The sequence below is a fragment of the Jaculus jaculus genome, chromosome X (genome assembly GCF_020740685.1).
Source record: "Jaculus jaculus isolate mJacJac1 chromosome X, mJacJac1.mat.Y.cur, whole genome shotgun sequence".
In the NCBI taxonomy this organism is placed as follows: Eukaryota; Metazoa; Chordata; class Mammalia; order Rodentia; family Dipodidae; genus Jaculus; species Jaculus jaculus.
Genome location: NC_059125.1, coordinates 74,569,305 through 74,590,034, shown reverse-complemented (window position 1 = coordinate 74,590,034; position 20,730 = coordinate 74,569,305). Strand labels below are relative to the sequence as shown.

The following is a 20,730-nucleotide window of genomic DNA, read 5'->3' as shown; positions in this document are numbered from 1 at the left end:
CCTTGTGCATCTGGCTAACATGGGACCTGGGGAACCGAGCCTCGAACCGGGGTCCTTAGGCTTCACAGGCACGCGCTTAACCGCTAAGCCATCTCTCCAGCCTGACCATTTTCTTAAGTGTGTGTTTGCCAGTTGTATTTGTTCCTATGTGAACTGCCTGTCCAGCACTTTGCCCCATTGTCTGCATGGGTTGTTTGACTTTTTATTGTTTAGGTTTCTGAGTTCTTTGTAGACTCTAGAAATTAGGCCTCTGTCAGTTGGATTTTCAGCAAATATTTTCTCCCATTCTGTGGGTAATCTATTGGCTTTGCTTGTTGTATATTTGTCTATGAAGAAACTCTTCAGCTTCATGTGATCCCATTGGTTGAGTGATTGTTTAAGATCCTGTGCTACTGGGGTTTTGTTCAAGAAGTCTTTCCCCCAGGTTTTAAGATTCAAATGAGACAAGAAACAAGCTAGGGAGAGTGGTTTCTTCCTTTTTTTTTTTCCCATATCATCATTTGCACAATAGCTAGTATTATTGTAAAAGAAAATCTTCTAGGGGCTTGGGAGATGGGTCAATCAGTAAAGTGCTTGCCCCACAAGTATGAGGAGCTAAGTTCCTCCCCAGCATCCACATAAATATCTCGTATGAGGAATTGTAATGAAAGCATGGGGAAGGTGAAGTCCAAGGATCCCTGGGATAGCTGACCAGAAGTCTATACAAGTACTGTACCCAGGCTCATTGAGAGACTGTCTCAAAAAATAAGATGGAGAGTGATTAATTAAGACACATGACATTGACCCCTGACCTCCATATGCAGCACATATGTACTCACACACATTCTTATATAAGCATTTACCATGGACATACACAAAAAAGCTTCTATATTACAATTTGATAAGCATCCATATTCATAGGAAATAGTACAACTACATACATAAATAACAATTTAATAGAGATTTAATGAGAAGGTCCATTTATTCAATTATTTTCTGAAGTCTAGCTGTCCATTTTCAATGAGACAATGTAAAAGGAAATTGAAAGGAAACTACTTTTTAAACTAGTCTTCTTCATATGGGGAAAGTTAGTCAAGTTAGAACAAGTAATCTCTGTAAATATTTTGAGGGCTACTTTGACTAAGGAAGGGATATTCATATAATTTTGAGAGCCACTTTGGTGAGGATATCCAAAAATCCTGTCCAGAGAACAATGGGGACTTCTCTCTGGGGGTTTTGTGTTTCCTATCTGTAGACCTTATCGCTAAATACACCACAGGCTGCCATCGCAGGACACTGAAAGACCATGTGGGGACTTAGAAAAAATCCAGTCCTCTCCTGATAAACCATAGTGGTGCTGGAACGTGCTATGAGATCTACTATGTGACAATGGTCTCCAACAACACAAGTAAGCAGGAGACCCTGCAAAGTGTACAATCCACCAGATGGACAAGAAGCACAAACTTATGCAATAGTGGCACAGAACCCATGGCAGTCACCAACTTCCTTCTGATTCGACATGAAGCCCATTCAGAGGGAGAGAGCTCATATCATACTGGGAATCAAGTCAGCACCCTACAGACAGAAAATTTACTTCTTTAGTATGTCAAATCTTCTAATTCAAAACTATAGAGCATTTATTTAGAATCATTTTGATTTCCTTCATCAATCGTAGATTTTATTATTAGAGTCCTATGCCTATTTTATTAAATTTTCACTTAAGTATTTGGTATTTTTCTGGGGTTGAAAATAGAATAGGGCTGGGGATGACATTCAGAAGAATGCAATTTGCCTTGCATGCAGTCATTGATTTTTAGCACTACAAAGGGAGAGAGGATGAGGAGAGAGAGGTAAACTTTTTAAATTGTTTAAATTTGTTTTCTGACATTTTTCACAAACACACACACACACATATTGCATTTTGGTATTATGCACCCCATATTACTCTCCATTATCTCTCACTGTCACTGTACCCTTTCTTTTTGATTAGAGATTCACAATGTTCATTTTTACCATCGAGAAAAAATAATTGATTTATATATATTAATTTGTATTCCGAGATCTAGGTGAAGTCATTTATTGCATGAATAATTCCTGAGATCTTCTCCATAGACAATTACATGTTATACAAGTAGGGAAAGTTTTATATCTTCCTTTCTTATTTGTATACCTCATTTTCCTTCTCCTCCCATTACCATGAGGAGGTATTATATAGTATTCACTGTGAGCTCATGAAGGCCTCAGTCCCTGTGGGATAGCAGGGAGACCATGACTCAGGGTATTCCTACCCAAGCTAATTACTGCATGTATAAAAGCCTCTTCTATGTTGAATATGAGTGCTATATATATAAATGGATATCTTCTTTTATTCTTGGTCTTAAAATATTTTACATGCTGTATTTCACCATCAAGATGTAGGCTTTGAGGGCCTAGAGATTTCTTGAGGTGCAGTTTTTAATGATTAATTAAATTTTATCAGTAGTTTTAAGGCTGTTCAAGTATTCTATTTTATATTGCATTAATTTTTATTTTTAAGGAATTTTAAGTTATACAATTTTTATATAGAATTGTGTATCTAATCCTCTTACCCTCATGTATTTCATGTCTGCCAAGTCAATAGTGATATACTCTTGTTCATTCCTCATATTAATAGCTTGGGTATTTTTTTGCCACTCTTGCTATATATACTTCAACTTCACTGCTCATTTTAATTAACACACTTTTGTGGGGGAGTGGTTTCTAAATATTTTTACTTATGTGCAAGGAAAGAAAGAGAGAGGGGGTGGAGAATGAGAAGGGTGTACCAGGGCCTCTTGCCACTACTAACAAATTCCAGATGCATGCGCCACTTTGTGTAACCTGCTTTATGTGCGTAGGGAGGAACTGAACGCATGCCATCAGGCTTTGCAAGCAAGTACCTGTAACCACTGAGCCATATCTGCAGTCCCCTTTTATGAGGAAGTATCCCTTTCTAGCCCAGGCTGACCTGGAACTCATTCTGTGGCCCAGTCTGGCCTTAAACTCATGGAAATTGTCCTACCCCAACTTCCTGACTGCTGGGATTAAAGGTGTGAGACACACTTAAAAATAATATATGCTTCATTTTAAAAAGTTTTGTGGTTTTGCTGCAGAAAACCAAGTGTAGAAATTCTTCGGGCTGGAGAGCTGACTTAGTAGATAAGGTGCTTGCCTGCAAACCTAAGGACTCAGATTCAATTCCCCAGTACCTATATAAGCCACATACACAAGGTGGCATATATATCTGGAGTTCATTTGCAGTGGCTAGAGTATAGGCCCTGTGTACCTATCCTCTTATTTGCTTTCTCTCTCTCTCTCTCTTAAATAAGTAAATAAAATAAAATTAAAAAGATATGGTTTTTAAAAAAGAATTTCAACCTACCTACAAACTTGAATTAAATATTTGCTAAGTGCATACTGACAAATAATTCATATATAGAGTATATGAAGCACTATCAAAACACTATCTTATATGTTTCATCACATACTTCAATTAGAAAATGAAGAGGCAGATGGAAGGGGTGTTTTAACTGCCAAGGCACTTCTTTGTGAAGCCTAAGGATCCAGATTTGATTCCCCAGTGCACACATAAGCCAGATGCACAAGTCAGCACATGTGTCTACAGTTTGTTTGCAGTGGCTGGAGACCCTGGAAAGGCTATTCTTTCCCTCCCTCTCTCTCTCTCTCTTTCTCTCTCTCTCTCTCTCTCTCTCTCTCTCTCTCACTGTCTGCCTCTTTCTAGCTGCATGTCTTTCTCTCTCTCATAAATAAATAAATAAATAAAATGTATATTATATATATGTATATATATATATGTATATATATATATATATATATATTAATAATGATAAAATAGCACTATTTTACTGGGAAATAATGTGACAGTTTCTTGTAAAACTTAAAATATAATCATATGCATTTACATACTTGTGAATTTTTTCTAGAGAAATTAAAACTTAAGTCTACACTAAAACCTATACATGTCATTTCATAGTAGCTTTGGAATAGCCAAAACAACTAGGTATAGCATGTTTTCATATATATGTACATATAGTTTGTTTCAACAGGGTCATGTTGTAGAGCCCTGGATAGTCATAAACTCACAGCAGTCCTCCTACCAGAATTACACATATGTGCCACCATACCTGGCCTTTTTTTTGTTACTGTGCTATCATCTTGGAAAGCATGAGTTAGAAGAAAGTGAATACATAAGCTTGCCCCTGTATTTTGCTGTGACTCTAGAATTATTTCAATATAAAAGTTTAAGAATTGGACATGATATCTTACATTTGTTATTGCATCAGTTAAAAGACTGAGATAGAGAATTTTTGTGAGTTTCTTGCTAACTTGAGCTAGTTACAGAATGATATCATTTCTCAAGACACACCCCTATCACCAAAAATGTTTCAAGTCTAAAGATGTAGCTCAGTGGTAGTACACTTACCTAATTGGGTTCCACCTCAAGCACATATTTTAAAATTTTAATTGGTTGTAAATTCAATTAAAATGAAAATTTAGACTTCTGAAAACACCAATGTATTAATTATGGAACCAAACAGAGGACACATTTTTAGCTTCAAAGAACAAGCTTAGACATCAAATGTGAACTATTGTTATAGTTGTGTACCTAGCTGCTTTGGAAAAAGAACTGATTCATCTTGTGAAAGGTTTGGTGAACTGTTTTCCTCAGAAACAAAAGAAAAACAGGAACAAAGGTAATCTGCAATGGCTTGAATGTAGCTAAAAAGTCTGAATATGTAAATAAATTTCCTTTCTGCCAATAAATAAGATTAGAATAAAAACATAATTGTGTTCATTTTTGCTTACTGCCCTAAAATTTTCAACTTTTTTACCTATGTATTCTTTTAAATCATAATTTATGCTACATCCATTTGTCATTTTAGTGCCTAGAACATCTGAGTTTTCTGTTTACAAAAGTTTATCTTATATTTCTCTTACAAAGACTTGGATTGGGAATCGGAGAAGAAAATATCGTTTAATGGGAATTGAAGTTCCACCTCCAAGAGGTGGTCCTGCTGATTTCTCTGAGCAGCCTGAGTCTGGTTCTTTGTCTGCACTCACACCAGGAGAGGAAGCTGGCCCTGAAGTAGGAGAGGATAATGACAGAAATGATGAAGTCTCCATCTGTTTGTCCGAAGGAAGCTCTCAAGGTACTTTATATGTTGTATGTCCTAATAATAGCCTCAGGAAATTTGATGTAGTCTTACTTGCTTTTCAGCACACTGCACTTCAAATCTAGGGTTTTCAAAACATGTGACCAAAACTTTGAAAAGTAATTTGTTTTTCATGCTTCCACCTAAGCAGTCTCCCATACCAAGTCATTCCAAGAAGTGTTCCTCTATGATAACACTTAAAATATTAGTCATTACAACAGTCCATATTTATAACTAAGTGGTTATTTTTGAAATGCTAATTGTTTTAAGTTAGAGCCCTGTGTGCACCATTATAATCAAAGAGAATATGGTATAATGTGATGAGCAATAGACTTCTGTAGTCAAATGATCTACCACTGAGCTATATCCTCAACAATAGCCTTCTAGTCTGAGAAATCATACAACTTACAGCTTTTCTACTAGTTGATTATCTGGCTTTAGGCAAATCATTTAACTCAATGTACTCTGGTATCCTCACTTACTGAAGGAAATTAGACTGGATCATTTATTAATTCCTTTCAGTAGTTCCCTAAATTAGAATGCAAATGATATTAATATCAGTGGATTAATACAATCAATACTGTTTGACATGAGAAGTATATGTCATTTGACTTCAAGCATAAAAACCATTCTGATATAGATTTATTAGCACTTTCATTAATGTTTGCTGTATGTATCATAACATTTATTGTAAATGCACACTTTTTAAGTAAATTTTGCAGAATTGGGCAGTCATCACCACAAAAATCTGATCCTAGATTTTGCTTGTTTGTTTGTTTGTTTTTTCAAGGTAGGCTGTCGCTGTCATTGAGGCTGACCTGGACTTTCAGGCTAGCCTCAAACTCAGAGGGATCTTATCTCAGCCTCCAGTATGCTAGGATTAAAGGCTAAATGTGTGCACCTCCAGTCCTGAGTGGTGTGGGGTGGGGGGCGGGGTGAGAGAAAGCGGACAGGGAAAGAAAGAGAGAAAGAAAGAACAAAAAAGAAGGAAAGAAGGAGAAAGAAAGAAAGAAAGAAAGAAAGAAAGAAAGAAAGAAAGAAAGAAAGAAAGGAAGGAAGGAAGGAAGAAAGAACGAAAGAATGAATGAATGAATGAAAGAAAATAATTGAGAGAGAGAAAATTAGAAAGGGAAAATTAGAGAATGAGAACGAGTGAAAATACCAGGGTCTCTAGATGCTGCAAATGAACTCCAGATAGATGCACCACTCTGTGTATCTGCCTTTATGTGGGTACTGGGTAACTGAATATCATTAGACTTTATAGGCAAGTGCCTTAACCACTGAGTGTATCTCTTCATCCCTCAAATTTCTTCAGAACCATATTTAGTCATTGTCCCATTCTAAAATAAACTTCAATGCACACTAATCATGCATTTTCTCACTTAGAAAATATTTATTTAAGAAACAGAATGAAAGATGCAGACAGAGAGTGAGTATGGATACACCAGAGCCTCCTTTCACTGCAAACAAACTCCACACACATGCACCATTTTGCACATCTAGTTTTATGTGGATACTGGGAAATAGAACCCAGGCTGTCATGCTTCACAAGCAAGTACCATAACCACTCAGCAATGTCTCCAGCACCACATTTTCAATTGTTTAAATACCTTTTTCATTGATCTTAATTCAATATGTTAATTCTAGGTTTTTTTGCCTCTTAATTTTGTGTGTATGATTTTATTTTTGAGGTAGGAATGGCCTCAGATTCATTATGTAACCATGGTGGTCTTGAACTCTTGATCCCTTTGCCTCCACCTATGAATTGCTGGGATTCCAGGTATATGCCACCATACTTGACTGTATTAGTCAGTTTTAAGAACTACATTGTTTCTACTATATAAATTGTATGTTAGTATAAATACTGGTCATAAAATACATAATAATATTTAGTAATTAGGACAATAATCAAATTTGGAGGTAGCTTTTTTATGCAAATTGTGGGTTAGTGCTAGTATAAAAGTTCTGTGTCTTTCTGTGAGCTCTATAATTTTATCCATTACTAGAGACTTCAAAAGTTCATATGTTGAGAGGACTCTGCCATTCGGTATCAGCTCAGACTACACAGGTGGTGAATTCTTGGGAACCAGGGTGAGTGACAACTCCACTTTTCTACATTAGGGAAATAAATAAATTAACATGTGAAAAGAACACCCTTACTCAAACTAATATAATATAGAAAAACAAGATATATTATTGGAGTGTTCTTCTTTGAAGTTGGTTAATTTGGATAAAAATTCCTCATTAGGGCTGGAGAGATGGCTTAGCCATTAAGCTCTTGCCTATGAAGCCTAAGGACCCTAGTTCGAGGCTCCATTCCCCAGGACCCACGTTAGCCTGATGCCCAAGGGGCCACACGCGTCTGGAGTTCGTTTGCAGTGGCCAGAGGCCCTGGCATGACCATTCTCTCTCTCTCTCTATCTGCCTCTTTCTCTCTCTGTCTGTCGCTCTCAAATAAGTAAATAAAAAGTAACAAAAAATTTAAAAAAAAATTCCTCATTACTCCTGAACCTCCTGTTGTTACTTCCTGTTTTCTAATATATCAATGCTTTCAGACTATGGTGTCATAATTACAGTCTTTCCTTGTCCTATAGTTATGAAAATAAACCCATTTTATATGTCCATAGCTTTATAATTTCATGCAGATTTCATCTATAATTTATTTGTCTTAAAGGCAAAAATATCGTAATTAGGAAAATACTTAAAATTTACTTTTCCAAAATAGTTAACCATTTCTGAGTTCCAGACCTATATTCCAGTGGTTCTGTATGTATGCCCTGCTATCTTCTAAACCTCAATATGTATAAATGGAATGCATCTTCCTTTATAACAGCCTATTAGTGTAATGTGATACCAATAAAAACCTTGGATCAATCTGGGAGTGGTGGTGTACACCTTTAGTCTCAGTACTTGCAAGGCAGGGATAGGAATATCACTGAGAGTTCACTACCACTTCGAGACTACATTGTGAATTCCAGGTCAGCCTGGGTTACAGTGAGACCCTTCCTCAAAAAAACATATCTTGCTTGAAGTGTGAGGACAAAATTATAATACTAATTGTTAAAAATACTTTCTTTGTCAAGTTAATTATACACAGATAGATAAATACATGCAAACATGCAGATGGATTACATTGTACTGATCAGACTGTTTGCAACTGTAGCTTTCTGAAATGTCTTAATATCTGGTAAGGTTCTTATTATGCTTTTTTGGTGTTACATTGATTCTTCTAGAAGAACTATTTTTGTATGTGTATATTATGTTCGGTGTGGAACATTTGTGTGATGTGGGAAGATGCATGTACATGTGGAGGCCAGAGAATGCCAAGTGTCTTTCTCGATCATTCAGATTTTTGAGCCTCCAGTGATTCTATAATCTCTATTTTCTACAAGAAAATGGTTATGGGAATGCATGCTCATGCCCAGGTGTTTACATGGGTGCTGGGGAACTGAACTTGGGCAGTCTCAAACCCCCACAGGTCCTCAAGCTTGTATAGGAAATGCTCCTACCTGCTGAGCCATTTCTCCAGCACTGCTAGATAAACTTTGGAATTATTTAGCTAGCTATGCTTTTTCCCAACTTTCTTCTCAAAATTAATTAAATTTGCACATGCTGAGTTATAGATGATAGCAGGACATACATGTAAAGGCTTTGGATTATATGGGTCTGGAGCTCAGAAGAGAGCTATAGACCAGAGACTATGGTAATTCCCTAAGCTGAGGGCATGGAAATAGAGGTTTAATCAAGAAGTCTTTCAAAAAATAATAAGAAAAGACAGTGAACAGGCACTATGTTTTTGGAAATATTTGGATTTGGAGGTTAGGGTATAAAAATGGCCACTGAATGAACATTTGGAAGCCAGGAAACATGATAGTATGCTATTCCTAAAACCAAGAAGTGAGAAAAAATTTTAGAAAGGAGTCATTATTTCAATGATTTCAGAGAAATTGAGTAGAAAGGAGAGGCCATTGAATCAGTGTTAAACAGGTTCGTTACAAAAGCAATTAACTACATGCCCATGGGGGAAACAGGCAGATTATAGTAGCTAGAATAATGAAAGGGATAGAAAAACTGCCACTATTGGAAGGACAATAAATGTTAAGACCAAGTATTTCAAATATTATCAAGTGTGAATTCTCTCTCTCTCCTTCCTTCCCTCTCTTCCTCTGTTTTCTCTCTCATTAATATTGATGCAAATGATAAAAGTGTATAGAAGAACTATGGGGCAGATTTAAAAATCATCAAGAAGAAAGAAGTATTTCATGATTTCTGTTCATACTTTGTTCTATAAATATGTTTTTGTCTTCTGTTAGTCTTTCCTAAATTGTATGTGCCTGGAAATCTGTAGGTAATTCCCAATAACACTGCCAAGATTTTTAGAGCTGTCCAGCAGGTAGCTGGGAGGGAAGTGAAAGGGAAGCAAGGATTTATGTGTTTTTCTCAGAGGGCAGGAAAGATTGAAGAAATATCCTGATAAAGTAAAGCACTTAAGCCTGTAAGTAGAGTTTCATTCCATAACTTATATTTTCCCACCTGAAAGAGAATTTTAGAAAATAAGTACTTAATGGGAAAATAAAATATTAATTTTTTTTAATAATTTTTTTTAATTTATTTATTTGAGAGCGACAGACACAGAGAGAAAGACAGATAGAGGGAGAGAGAGAGAATGGGCGCGCCAGGGCTTCCAGCCTCTGCAAACGAACTCCAGACGCGTGCGCCCCCTTGTGCATCTGGCTAACGTGGGACCTGGGGAACCGAGCCTCGAACCAGGGTCCTTAGGCTTCACAGGCAAGCGCTTAACCGCTAAGCCATCTCTCCAGCCCATAAAATATTAATTTTAAAGTCCATTTTAATGGTCCACTTTTAATAAACCACTGGTATCCTTTGTCATATAATAATGCGTTTTCTAGACAGCTGGCATACTAATCAAGACCTAATGAGAACAAAGAAAGGGAAAATTTAATGTATGAATCAATAAAAACTTGAAAAATACAATTGCCTTGAATTTCTCTTGGTGGCTTATTTTTCACAGCTGCATGGTAACCTTTTCATTCTCATCAGAAATTGCCTCAGAAAAGTGTTTTCTAATACTGAAAGGAGTTGCTTTTTCTCTGCAGTTTCCTACAAGTTCTATCCTATTCTTTTCTGCATTTCAGTGATGTAGTGTACTAATCTGATTGATTTGACCTTTTGTAATGATTAATTGTATCATCACCTGCCTTAAATGAATGCCCTATCTTTAAAATATGCTAACCATATTCTCTTACAATTTATGAAAATGTAGTTAGATTATGTTTACTTTGAGATTTCCATTAATTACTTCTTAGAAATGTAGAGACAGAATAATTAGAGTAGTGAGATCAATTATACTATTTCAAAAGCCTAACAGCTGTAATTTGGAGTCCTTATAACACAGCTGTTGATTTACAGGAGTAGAGTGTCTTCTAAATGTTTAAATGGGGAAATATCTTTAAACCAGGGTTTATATATTACATGTTAAAAATAAACAAATGAAAATCTCAGAATTTTCTTTCAGCATTTGTACAAAAAATGAAATAAAATAAAAATAAAATACAGATTCTTTTTGCAATTTGTAGTAAGAGGCATCTTTAGCCAGAGACAACAAAAAGTACTGAATCTTTCAACAATTCTACATACAGTCCTCTGTTTCCAAATAGCAGACAGATCCTTTCCTGGCACAGAGGTTCTAACTTTACTTCTAACTCCCACCTTGCACCTCTGTCTTTTCCCTCCCCTGTTTCCTTTCCTTTTCCCCAAGTGGATGTGAAGAGAACATAGGTGTGGTTGGATTGTTTTTATTTAAATATAAAACTATTTATTGACCACTGTTCACCATTATTTGCAATAAAGTAAACAATATACAGCTGGATAACATTCTGATACTACAATGTTATTATCCTAGTTTTTTTTTTTTAAGTATACAGTTTTATTTTTTTCCACAACTACAAATGTCAGCAAAAGTAACATGTGGATAACTTGAGTTCCTTAATTTCAAGTTTTTTGTCTACCAGAAGATATTGATAATTAAGCGCTTTTAAATATTCTCACTACATTGATAAGCAAAGTGTTTAGAGCATAAATTTTAACATTGATTTTACATTAATTCCTCTTTTACAGCTGTTTCTTATTCCATGGGTGTGCACATGAATGATAATTTGACATATAGTTATTTAGTGTGAGCAACATTGCCATCACATAGAGTGCCCTCTAGAGTTTTACCTGATTAGGAATTCTGCTTTTTGTTTTCCAATGAGCAAAGGTGCTTTTCTTGAATAATTAATGGACACACAGAATGTTTAGCTTTCAAACATTTCTTTACATTAAGCTGTCTAGAAGCAGAAGAAAGCATATCTCTTCACACCTTTCTATTTTAGAAGCTTCAAAATATTTCTAATTGAAATTGTCTAAAATAATCAAACCATTCAAAAATACATTGCCAGTAAAGCAAAACTATGTACAAAGTAATATGTAAGTGAGAACAGGAATTTAAGGCAATCCTATGAGGAATGGTGTGGATAATGATCTTGCAGATGAGGCCACCAGTTGTAATATCAGAACTACAGCAAAAGCTGATGACAATTTTTCTCTCCTTCCATTTCATTTAGCTGCTTATTATGTAGGAATTGAAACATCTGAATAATGGATAGGTAAAGATTCTTCTTTCTAGGAACCATCCTTTTGTAAAATTTTAAATTGACTTTTCTTACATTTCACATACAAATGGGGTCATATAATGTTTCCTTTTTTTTTTTTTTTTCCTTTCTGGCTTATTCCACTTAGTATAACATCCTCCAGGTTCATTCATGTTGTAACAAATGGCAGGGAAGAAAGTTCAAAAACAGAATAAAATTATAGTTTCCATATTTGTGATGGGGAGGGGAGTTTGGGGAGATATAAGTGAAAGACAACAATGTGACAATGTGTAACATAAATAAATCGAAAGTACCCATGAGGAACGTGAAGACTATAGTTAAGGACACTGTTTTCAGGATTTTGCTAATTGTTGATAGCTACTATTGCCCAGTGGGTGGGAAAACTATATGAGATGAAGTGTGTGTGTGTGTGTGTGTGTGTGTGTGTGTGTGTGTGTACACAACAGAGCGAGTTTGTGTTAATTTGTTTCATCATAGTAACCATTTACTACATATTTATATTCTATAACATAAATAAAATTTATTTACAAAAAAACAGTGGATAAGAATTAAATTGAATTTATTTAGAAAAAAACTTTTAACCAAAATGCTAGCATTCTCTTAAGTTTAATTATGGACTATCCTTATTTTCTTCTTAAATCCCCCCCCATATTTATACATCCAGCTTTTGAATATGAAATAAAAGGTCATTTACCAAGGAACTGAGTAATTTTTCTAGTATTTATAGTAGCCATAACATTGCTTGGAAGAGAAGAGTGACAAAAAGAAAAACTCTGCTGCCCAGGTTTCCTAAGGGATAGGAGTGAGAATAATGTAAATCCACAAGGTTTTGTATGTTTAACATCCTGTGTCTTGAATCAGCCACCTCCCAGCTAAGCACAGAGAGCTTTTTCTAGACTGTTATCTCTAACATAATTTAGTTCATTCATATTTTCTCTTCCTCTGTTTTAAAATATTAAATTTGATCAGAATACAAACATATGCTCATTGTAGAAAATATTTGGTAATAGAATTTTAAAAAGCGGTATAATCCTCAGAAACAATCCATTTGAAAACAGGGGAAAAGAGATGTTTTTGCAAATATTTTCTTTTTGTAGATGTACAAGAATTCCAATGAAATATTTCTGCCATTTTATAAAACTAGGAATACATTATTTATTATTTCATACCATAGATTTAAAAATACTTTATCATTTTTGTCTTATTACATCAATCAATTCAGAATTGGTATCACAGGCCTGTAATGCCAACTCAAAAGACAGAGACAAGAAGATCAACGCAAGTTTGAGGAGCACTACCTGGTCTATGGTCTATGTAGTAATCTCCAGATAATCCAGTGCTATATAGAGAAACTGTCTCAATATCATATATATATATATAGATAGATAGATAGATAACAGAAACACACTGTATAAATAGTGCCACCTTATTTTCTCTCCATGAAAGTGTATTTTTTTCTTTTACAAAATTAAGGCTATGTGTATCTACAAAGTCGACTTTGTCCCCTTCATTTTTTAAAATTTTCTTTTTGTATTTAATTAATTTATTTATCTATTTGCAAGGAGAGAGAATGAATCAATGTGCTAGGACCTCTAGCCACTGCAAACAGACTCCAGATGCATGTGCCACTTTGTACATCTGGCTTTACATGGGTACTGGGGATTTGAACTTGGATCCTTAGGATTTGCAGACAAATGCCATAACCACTAAGCCATCTTCCCAGTATTTTTTTCATTTTCAAGCAAATCATGAATATTTTCTTTTTATTAACTATTCTACTAATTTTAGTGACTTCACAGTGTGATGATAGTAATAGATCCTAAATGATTTCTATTAACTCAGTTATATTTTTAGGAATAAAATTGCTTATCATAGCACATTTGATGTTAATTTTCCACTTGTGTTTTTACAGTATTGACTCTAAGTGATCTCAAAAGAAATAGTCTCAATAAAGTTTTGAGATATGAGAAATAAAATCTTCACGTTTTTTTTTTCTATAGAAGAGCCCAATGAAGCTGTTCTGAATGAAACAAGGGCTCATAAGGATGAAGACCATGCAGTATCTGCAGATAATGTGGTATGTGCACTTTGACATTTCTTCATTATTAGAGGATGATTGTGTCTCAAGGATATGGTGGCAGTTGGTGACAACATCAAAATTTCCAGAATAAAATCTTATTCCACTTTGTAGTCCAGACTAGTACTTTTCCCAATGAATTTAATATATATTTCAGTACTTAATAAATTGAAAACATCTCATTTTTACTTAGCAAATATCCAAATATAAAATATAATACATAGTTCAAATATATTATTTTATATATAACAAGTTATTTTTCCTCAACACACTGAGCAAGAAGCAAATTTCTCATTTGACAGGTGTCAGAATTAAATGAAGTTCAGCCTAAGATCATAAAGGAAAACATTGTTGTGGTGTTTGCATCCAAAGATTTATGACTCTGATTTCTCTGTTTAGAACATACCTGTGTGTTAGGAAGCTTTTATTTCTGCGTTCTCCTGGATAAATTGGACTCTATTGATCATCTTCAAAATGGGAGTAAATGTGGAAAAGCAGTATTATAAGAGTTTGAATAGGAGGCAAGGGCAGACTCTGGATTAAACTGGGTTGTGTGAAAATGTAAACTTAAAGTAATGATCCCTTGGCAGTTGTCTTAGCTGTATTTTTTTTTTAATATTTTAACCCCTTAAAATAATATAAATTTCAAGGTAGTGTTAAACAAAAGTCAGACACAAAGAAAAACACCATCATATTTCTTTTTTTTTTTCTTTTCAATTGATATGCTGTATTTGTTTACCATTAAAGCCTGGCCCTTATAGTAGATTTTTCTGTTACAAAGTAGCTGTGATATTAAAATTTACTCTGGATTACATTACAGACATTTCTTTCATACTACAATTCTAACTCATCTCTAAAAAAATATGAGTGCATAAATTGTACATATTGGCTCATATTTGTTAAATATCAATATTATCTAACATTGTTTTCCTTACATATAGAGTTTAGGATCACACTTTTTGATTTTTTTTTTTATTTCAGTCCTGGTTGAAGTCCATGTTTGACCCTTCAAAACACTGAAATTTAACAAGCATATTGGAAAATAAGCTTTTATTTTTGAGTGAAGGTCATGTTTTCAACAGTTACCTAGTAATAATTGTTTTCATCTGTCAATTGTGCTTATAATTGAAATCTCACAAATAATAAACTCCTTCTATTACATATTTGAATTAGAATAAAACTTTATATATAATTATTTACAAATTGAACTCTCTTTTCCTCTAATTACTTTTAGTCTGGGTTTCTCTGCATTAAATCTCCCCTGAAGTACACATTTGAAGATAATAAATGAAGTCATGGCATGGTATGACTCATAGTTACTTAGGCACCTAATTTTTCAAGAACAATTGATTTCCAGAGACAAACTCCAAACTTTTAAAGGTTGATCTCTTCTGCCTGTAACTTTTGAGTGCCCCCAATTATTCATGGATGACAAATCACACAGACATATAAGACCTATTTATACACACAGATCTATAAAGTGGCCTTTTGTGCCTTCTGTCCTTAAATGCCTACCTTTTTTTTTTTTTCTCAGAACCAACCCAAATAGGTAGAGTATCTAAAAGTGAAGTATCATGTCTGAGGTCTAGGGACAGTCAACATGATTAAGACTCACGTTTATAGCTGTTATATTAGATAACAAAGCATTAGATTAATTTCTAGGCAGTGATAGCAGTTTTGTTCCAGTTGTCCTTCTGACTCAGAAGCCCTGGTCAGAAACTCTATGATGGTACCATATCCTCATAAAAATATATAAAATGTGATCATTCCAAGTTCGCTTGTGACTTTATAATCACCATATATATATATATATTGCATGATAGGAAGCCTAATTTCAAATTCTGCTTCTAACATACTGCTGTTAATGTGATTGTTTTTCAAAGTCTGGCTAGTAATTAAATCCAGTTTAGCTGTTCTCTTTTTAAAACTTTCTTTTTGGTTGGCAGGGTTTAAATGTATAAAGAGATGTGGATGAATATGTTTTCCCCTTATATGTTCTTTATATGCAAAAGAAAGGAATAAAGAATTTGTGTCATTCTCCCAGTTGGAGATTTTTGGTCATTCTTTTCATAAGCATTGAGCTATTTTGTTTATTCTTTTGACAGATATTAAGCCAACTGTGCAAAAATAATTCACAAGCCTTGTATCTTAATTTCAAAACTAAGGGTACTTTAAACTCTCTGTCTCTCCTGTTCTCATTCTCTTTATTACTGTCCAGTGAAGAAAATAAATCACAGTGTAATTTTCATCACTCATCATAGATGTCAGCTTTTAATTGTTTAGCTAATTGAGTGCATTAAATATGTGAATTTTGGGCTAGAGAGAATGCTTCGTGGTTAAGGTGCTTGCCTATGAAGGCAATGAACCCAGATTCAATTCTCTACGAACCACATAAGCCACATGGACAATGTGGCACATGCATCTGGAGTTCGTTTGCAGTGGCTGGAAACCATGGCTTGCCCATTCTCCATTCTCTCTCTCCCTCTCTCTCTCTCTCTCTCTCTCTCTCTCTCTCTCTCTCTCTCTCTCTCTCTCTCTCTCTCATTCTTGCTCTCTCCCTTTCTGTTGCATATAAATAAACAAGTAAAAATAAAATATTAACATATAAACCACCTTCGCATCTCAGTGAAGGCCCAGAGGATACCACAGAGAAAGTGTGGAGATGAGCAAGAGTGCTACTTCTATGGTGAGCCTGACAAGCAGTGCCAGGGTAAATGAGGCAGATGCTGAGGATGCTCAGCACATACCAAAGCAGAAATCCAGAGGCTCCTAAGAGGTCATCACTGAAGTAGACCTAATACATACCCACCACAGCTCAAGGAATTTTGCAGAAGAGAGGGCGGAAAGATTTTAAGAGCCACAGGTTGGGAAGTCACGTCCAGAGGCATCCCCCCCAATAACTGGCCACTGCTTCCACAATGCATTACCCATTAGCCCATGGGCAATAGCAACAACCCCACTGAGAAGGGCCCCTTGCAGAAGGGAGGCAGGGAGGAGGGAAAACATGGTACCAACACATGACATATTCATACAAAATATTTTCTTTATAAAAATAAATAAATGAATAAAAAGAAAAAAATATGAATTTTAAAAATGTATTTTCCTAGGGCTGGAGAGATGGTTTAGCAGTTAAGCGCTTGCCTGTGAAGCCTAAGGACCCCGGTTCAAGGCTCGATTCTCCAGGACCCACGTTAGCCAGATGCACAAGGGGGCGCACGCGTCTGGAGTTCCTTTGCAGTGGCTGGAGACCCTGGCGCACCCATTCTGTCTACCTGCCTATTTCTGTATCTCTCTCCCTCTCTCTCTCTCTCAAGCAAATAAATAAAAATAAAATATTTAAAAAAATTATTTTCCTATTTTCCACATGCTGAAAATTTTTATTACAAGTAAGAAAAGGGAATGTAGAAACAAAAAAGAAAGCCCTTTTTGGAGCTGGGGAGATAGCTCAGCTGTTAAAGGCACTTGTTTGCAAAGCCTACTGGCCCAATTTGAGTTCTCCTACACCCTGTAAAGCTGTTTGTGAGCCAGATTCCTTAGTTGTATCAAGATACACAAAGACAACTCCTACGACCTCCACAAACATGCTTATAAATAAAAAGAAACTTTTTGCTATCATTTATGTGTTTACTACCCTTACTGAAAGCTAGTTCCCAATCACTGGAGGGCGCTATTTAAACATGGTTGTATTTTATTAAGGGTATTCTTAAAATAATTTTTTTAAATGAGGGATTTTTCCCATTTCATAAGAAATCATCAATTAAAAGTATGAGGGATGGCACAGAAACACACTGTGTTACACTGAAGGACCAATTACCAGATTTATTCCAAGTAACCTAGATCACTCAATCACCAAACCTAAATATTGAGTCAATATGCTGATACATATTTGTGAAAATTTTCTCTGTGTTACAGAAAATAGAAATTATTGACGATGAAGAAAGTGACATGATAAGTAATTCCGAGGTAGAACAAGTAAATTCTCTCCTGGATTACAAGGTAAATGTAATTTCAAATTCTGAATTCATTATGAGAAGGTATTGAGTGAAACAGAATTTTACAGTGCCTGCCTTTCTTAGCCAATAGATTAAGCAGTTTGAAGCTCTGCACAGATTTTTCTCAGGCAACTTGAAAATCAGCTAGAATGCTGGACATTTTAATAGCTGTTGGCCGGTCTAGTGGTTATAGTTTTAAGCAGAACATTTGCTGAAGCAGGCTTAGTATTGATGTACAACTGAGGGGGGGGGGATGCATATTAGTAGCTAATGTGAAATTTATTGCAAACTCTTTTGAAAGGAAGTGTTCTTTTTTGAATGGTAAAGAGGCTACAAGAAATTGCAAACACCCAGAGTCCCCACTACTCAGGAGGATGGAGCATAAACATTATTAACTGAGTCTAGATGTTTTAAACTAGGCATACTATCAACATGAGACCTTGCCTCCAAAAAGAATAATAGATAGTAAATAGTAAATGGGATTTTTTTGAATTGCAATTTCTTCCAAGACAACATTTAAGACTTAATATGTTTGTTCTGTGAGATTTTTTTGTTTCTTTGTTTTTGAGGTAGGGTCTCACTCTAGCCCAGGCTGACCTGGAACTCACTCTGTAGTCCCAGGCTGGCCTTGAACTCACAGTGATACTCCTACCTCTGCCTCTGGAATGCTTTGATTAAAGGTTTGTGACACTATGCCCGGCCAATATGAATTTTTAAGACAATGCCCAAAGAAAATATAGAATTAATATGAATAGAGATGACCTTTTTTAATGACCCTTATTACTAAACTGAAAGACTTCCTCTGACAAACTTCCATACATAATTTTGTTTTTATTACATTTTGACAAATAGTCACTCAGCATGTCAATATGCTTTCTGTATAGATGTATAAATGTTCTCCCATTGTTAATCAGCATCTTATGTTGGTAGATTACTTTGGACCATCTGAAATTTTAGCCACATAGTCTTCCTTTCAAAATACAGGAGTTTTTCTTGTGCGATATCATTTAAGTGTTAAAGAAGACACTCGTAATCTTAATATAGTAACAGAAAACACTATTTAACTAGAATAGAAAGCAGCTGTCATTTTCTCTCAAATCTTTTCAGTTTTACTATAATTGAGATTTATGTCATTCAACATATTCTGTTTTCCAAATGTTTTTTTTTTTAAGATGGCAGGCTTTAAAATATTGGATATTATAAACACAGAAGGAAATTGTGTTTTAAAATTTGTTTGCTAAATGGTCACACAACACAGTAGAATTCTGTATTTAAACTGTATTTACACCCAGATATGGTATTTTGTAACTGTAATCCCAGAAGTTGGAAAGCTGAGGCAGGAAAATTGCCACAATTTCAAGGCCAATGTGGGCTACATAGCAAGGCATTGTCTTTTAAAAGATAAATAAGTAAATAAACATCTAAACAAAAATATACTGTATTTCCAACTAACAGAATTATATGTTGCTAGTCATGAAATAGAAGAGATCATGCTACTATCTCCTAAATGGCCATGTCATATAATATTTCTAAATATCCAACTCAGGATTAAAATGTCTCTAGAGGCCACTATTTGGCACAGGCTATGGAAAGTCCAGGCGAAAGGACTGGATTGCACAGCTGTTAAGTGTGCTCCACTTAGCACTTTGCAGCAGGTCACATAGAGTTGGGCTCAGGACTCAGAGGATTATTTCCAAGACCTCTCTCCTCTGTGGTAGCAATCCATTTCAGAAGGTTTGGAGCTAAAGACCAGGGAGGGCAGAGCACAGTGTCCAGTCCAGAAATGCCAATGAATACTTTTACTGAACTTTAAGTATTTTAGTAAGCCAGCATTTTCCATTGTGGTAAATGCTGCAGTAATAAAGAATCATTCACTCACTACCTCATTAAGGATATCCTTTTAACACATAACCCCCTAAATCAACTTTTTTCTTTAATTCTCAAGAATGTTCACAGATGTAAAAAATGTGTGCTTTTATAATCATTATTTAATAACGCTTCAATTTTCATCATCTGTGGGCTTTGTTATCTGGAGTTGTCATTGGAGATACTTTATACATTTCTTTTTTTCTTTTTTTTTTCTCTTTGTACTATTTTTCACAGTTATATTTTGTTCTTCCTAGAAAAGTATGAGTGGTGTATATTCATTAATTTCAATGACAGCCTCAATTATCACTATTAATAGTATATATCAATATACTATTTATAACAATGTATAAATGTATACATTATATTTATACAGGATGCACAGAATTAAATCAAGGTAAAGGTAGACCATCAAATTACATTTATCAATTTAGTAAACATTAACTTATATTTGTAAATATGTATGGTAAATATCTGCTCAAAACCTTTAGCTAGTCACCTTTGATGTAAACAAAGAAGCAAAAGAAACAAATTTATATAAAATTCACCATCTGAAAATGCTATTAGTTTCTGTGTTTTAGTTAGAATTAACATTTCAAGCATGTTTTTGAAATTTAAGTGAAATTATACAGATAAGTGTCATCCATAAATTATTTAGCAGTCTTTAAAAATAGCTTATTTTACTTTTATTTACTTGTTTTAAAATTGAAATTAGTTCTCTACCTTCAGCAGTATATTAGTAGTCATTATGAGCTATTCAGGGCACAGCTTACTTATGCCTGTGACTAAAAGCTTATATGCTTTATTTCATTTATCCCTTAACACACACTTATGATATTTTATTCTATTTATTTATCTTTTTTTTTTTCAAATATGGTCTCACTGTAGCTCAGGTTGACCTGGAATTCACTATGGAGTCTCAGAGTGGCCTCAAATTCACAGTGATCCTC

General features: G+C 34.8%; 1 protein-coding gene across 2 annotated transcripts in view; it reads left to right on the top strand.

The window, feature by feature from the left end:
- Nucleotides 1–20,730, top strand: part of Hdx (highly divergent homeobox) — a 144,973-nt gene that overhangs the window by 105,778 nt on the left and 18,465 nt on the right. For both annotated transcript variants that reach the window (XM_004669600.2, XM_045140794.1), the window contains 3 exons: nucleotides 4,961–5,168; nucleotides 13,846–13,922; nucleotides 17,835–17,918. In XM_004669600.2, the coding sequence (XP_004669657.1) occupies nucleotides 4,961–5,168; nucleotides 13,846–13,922; nucleotides 17,835–17,918 (369 nt within the window). The remainder of the gene's footprint in view (nucleotides 1–4,960; nucleotides 5,169–13,845; nucleotides 13,923–17,834; nucleotides 17,919–20,730) is intronic.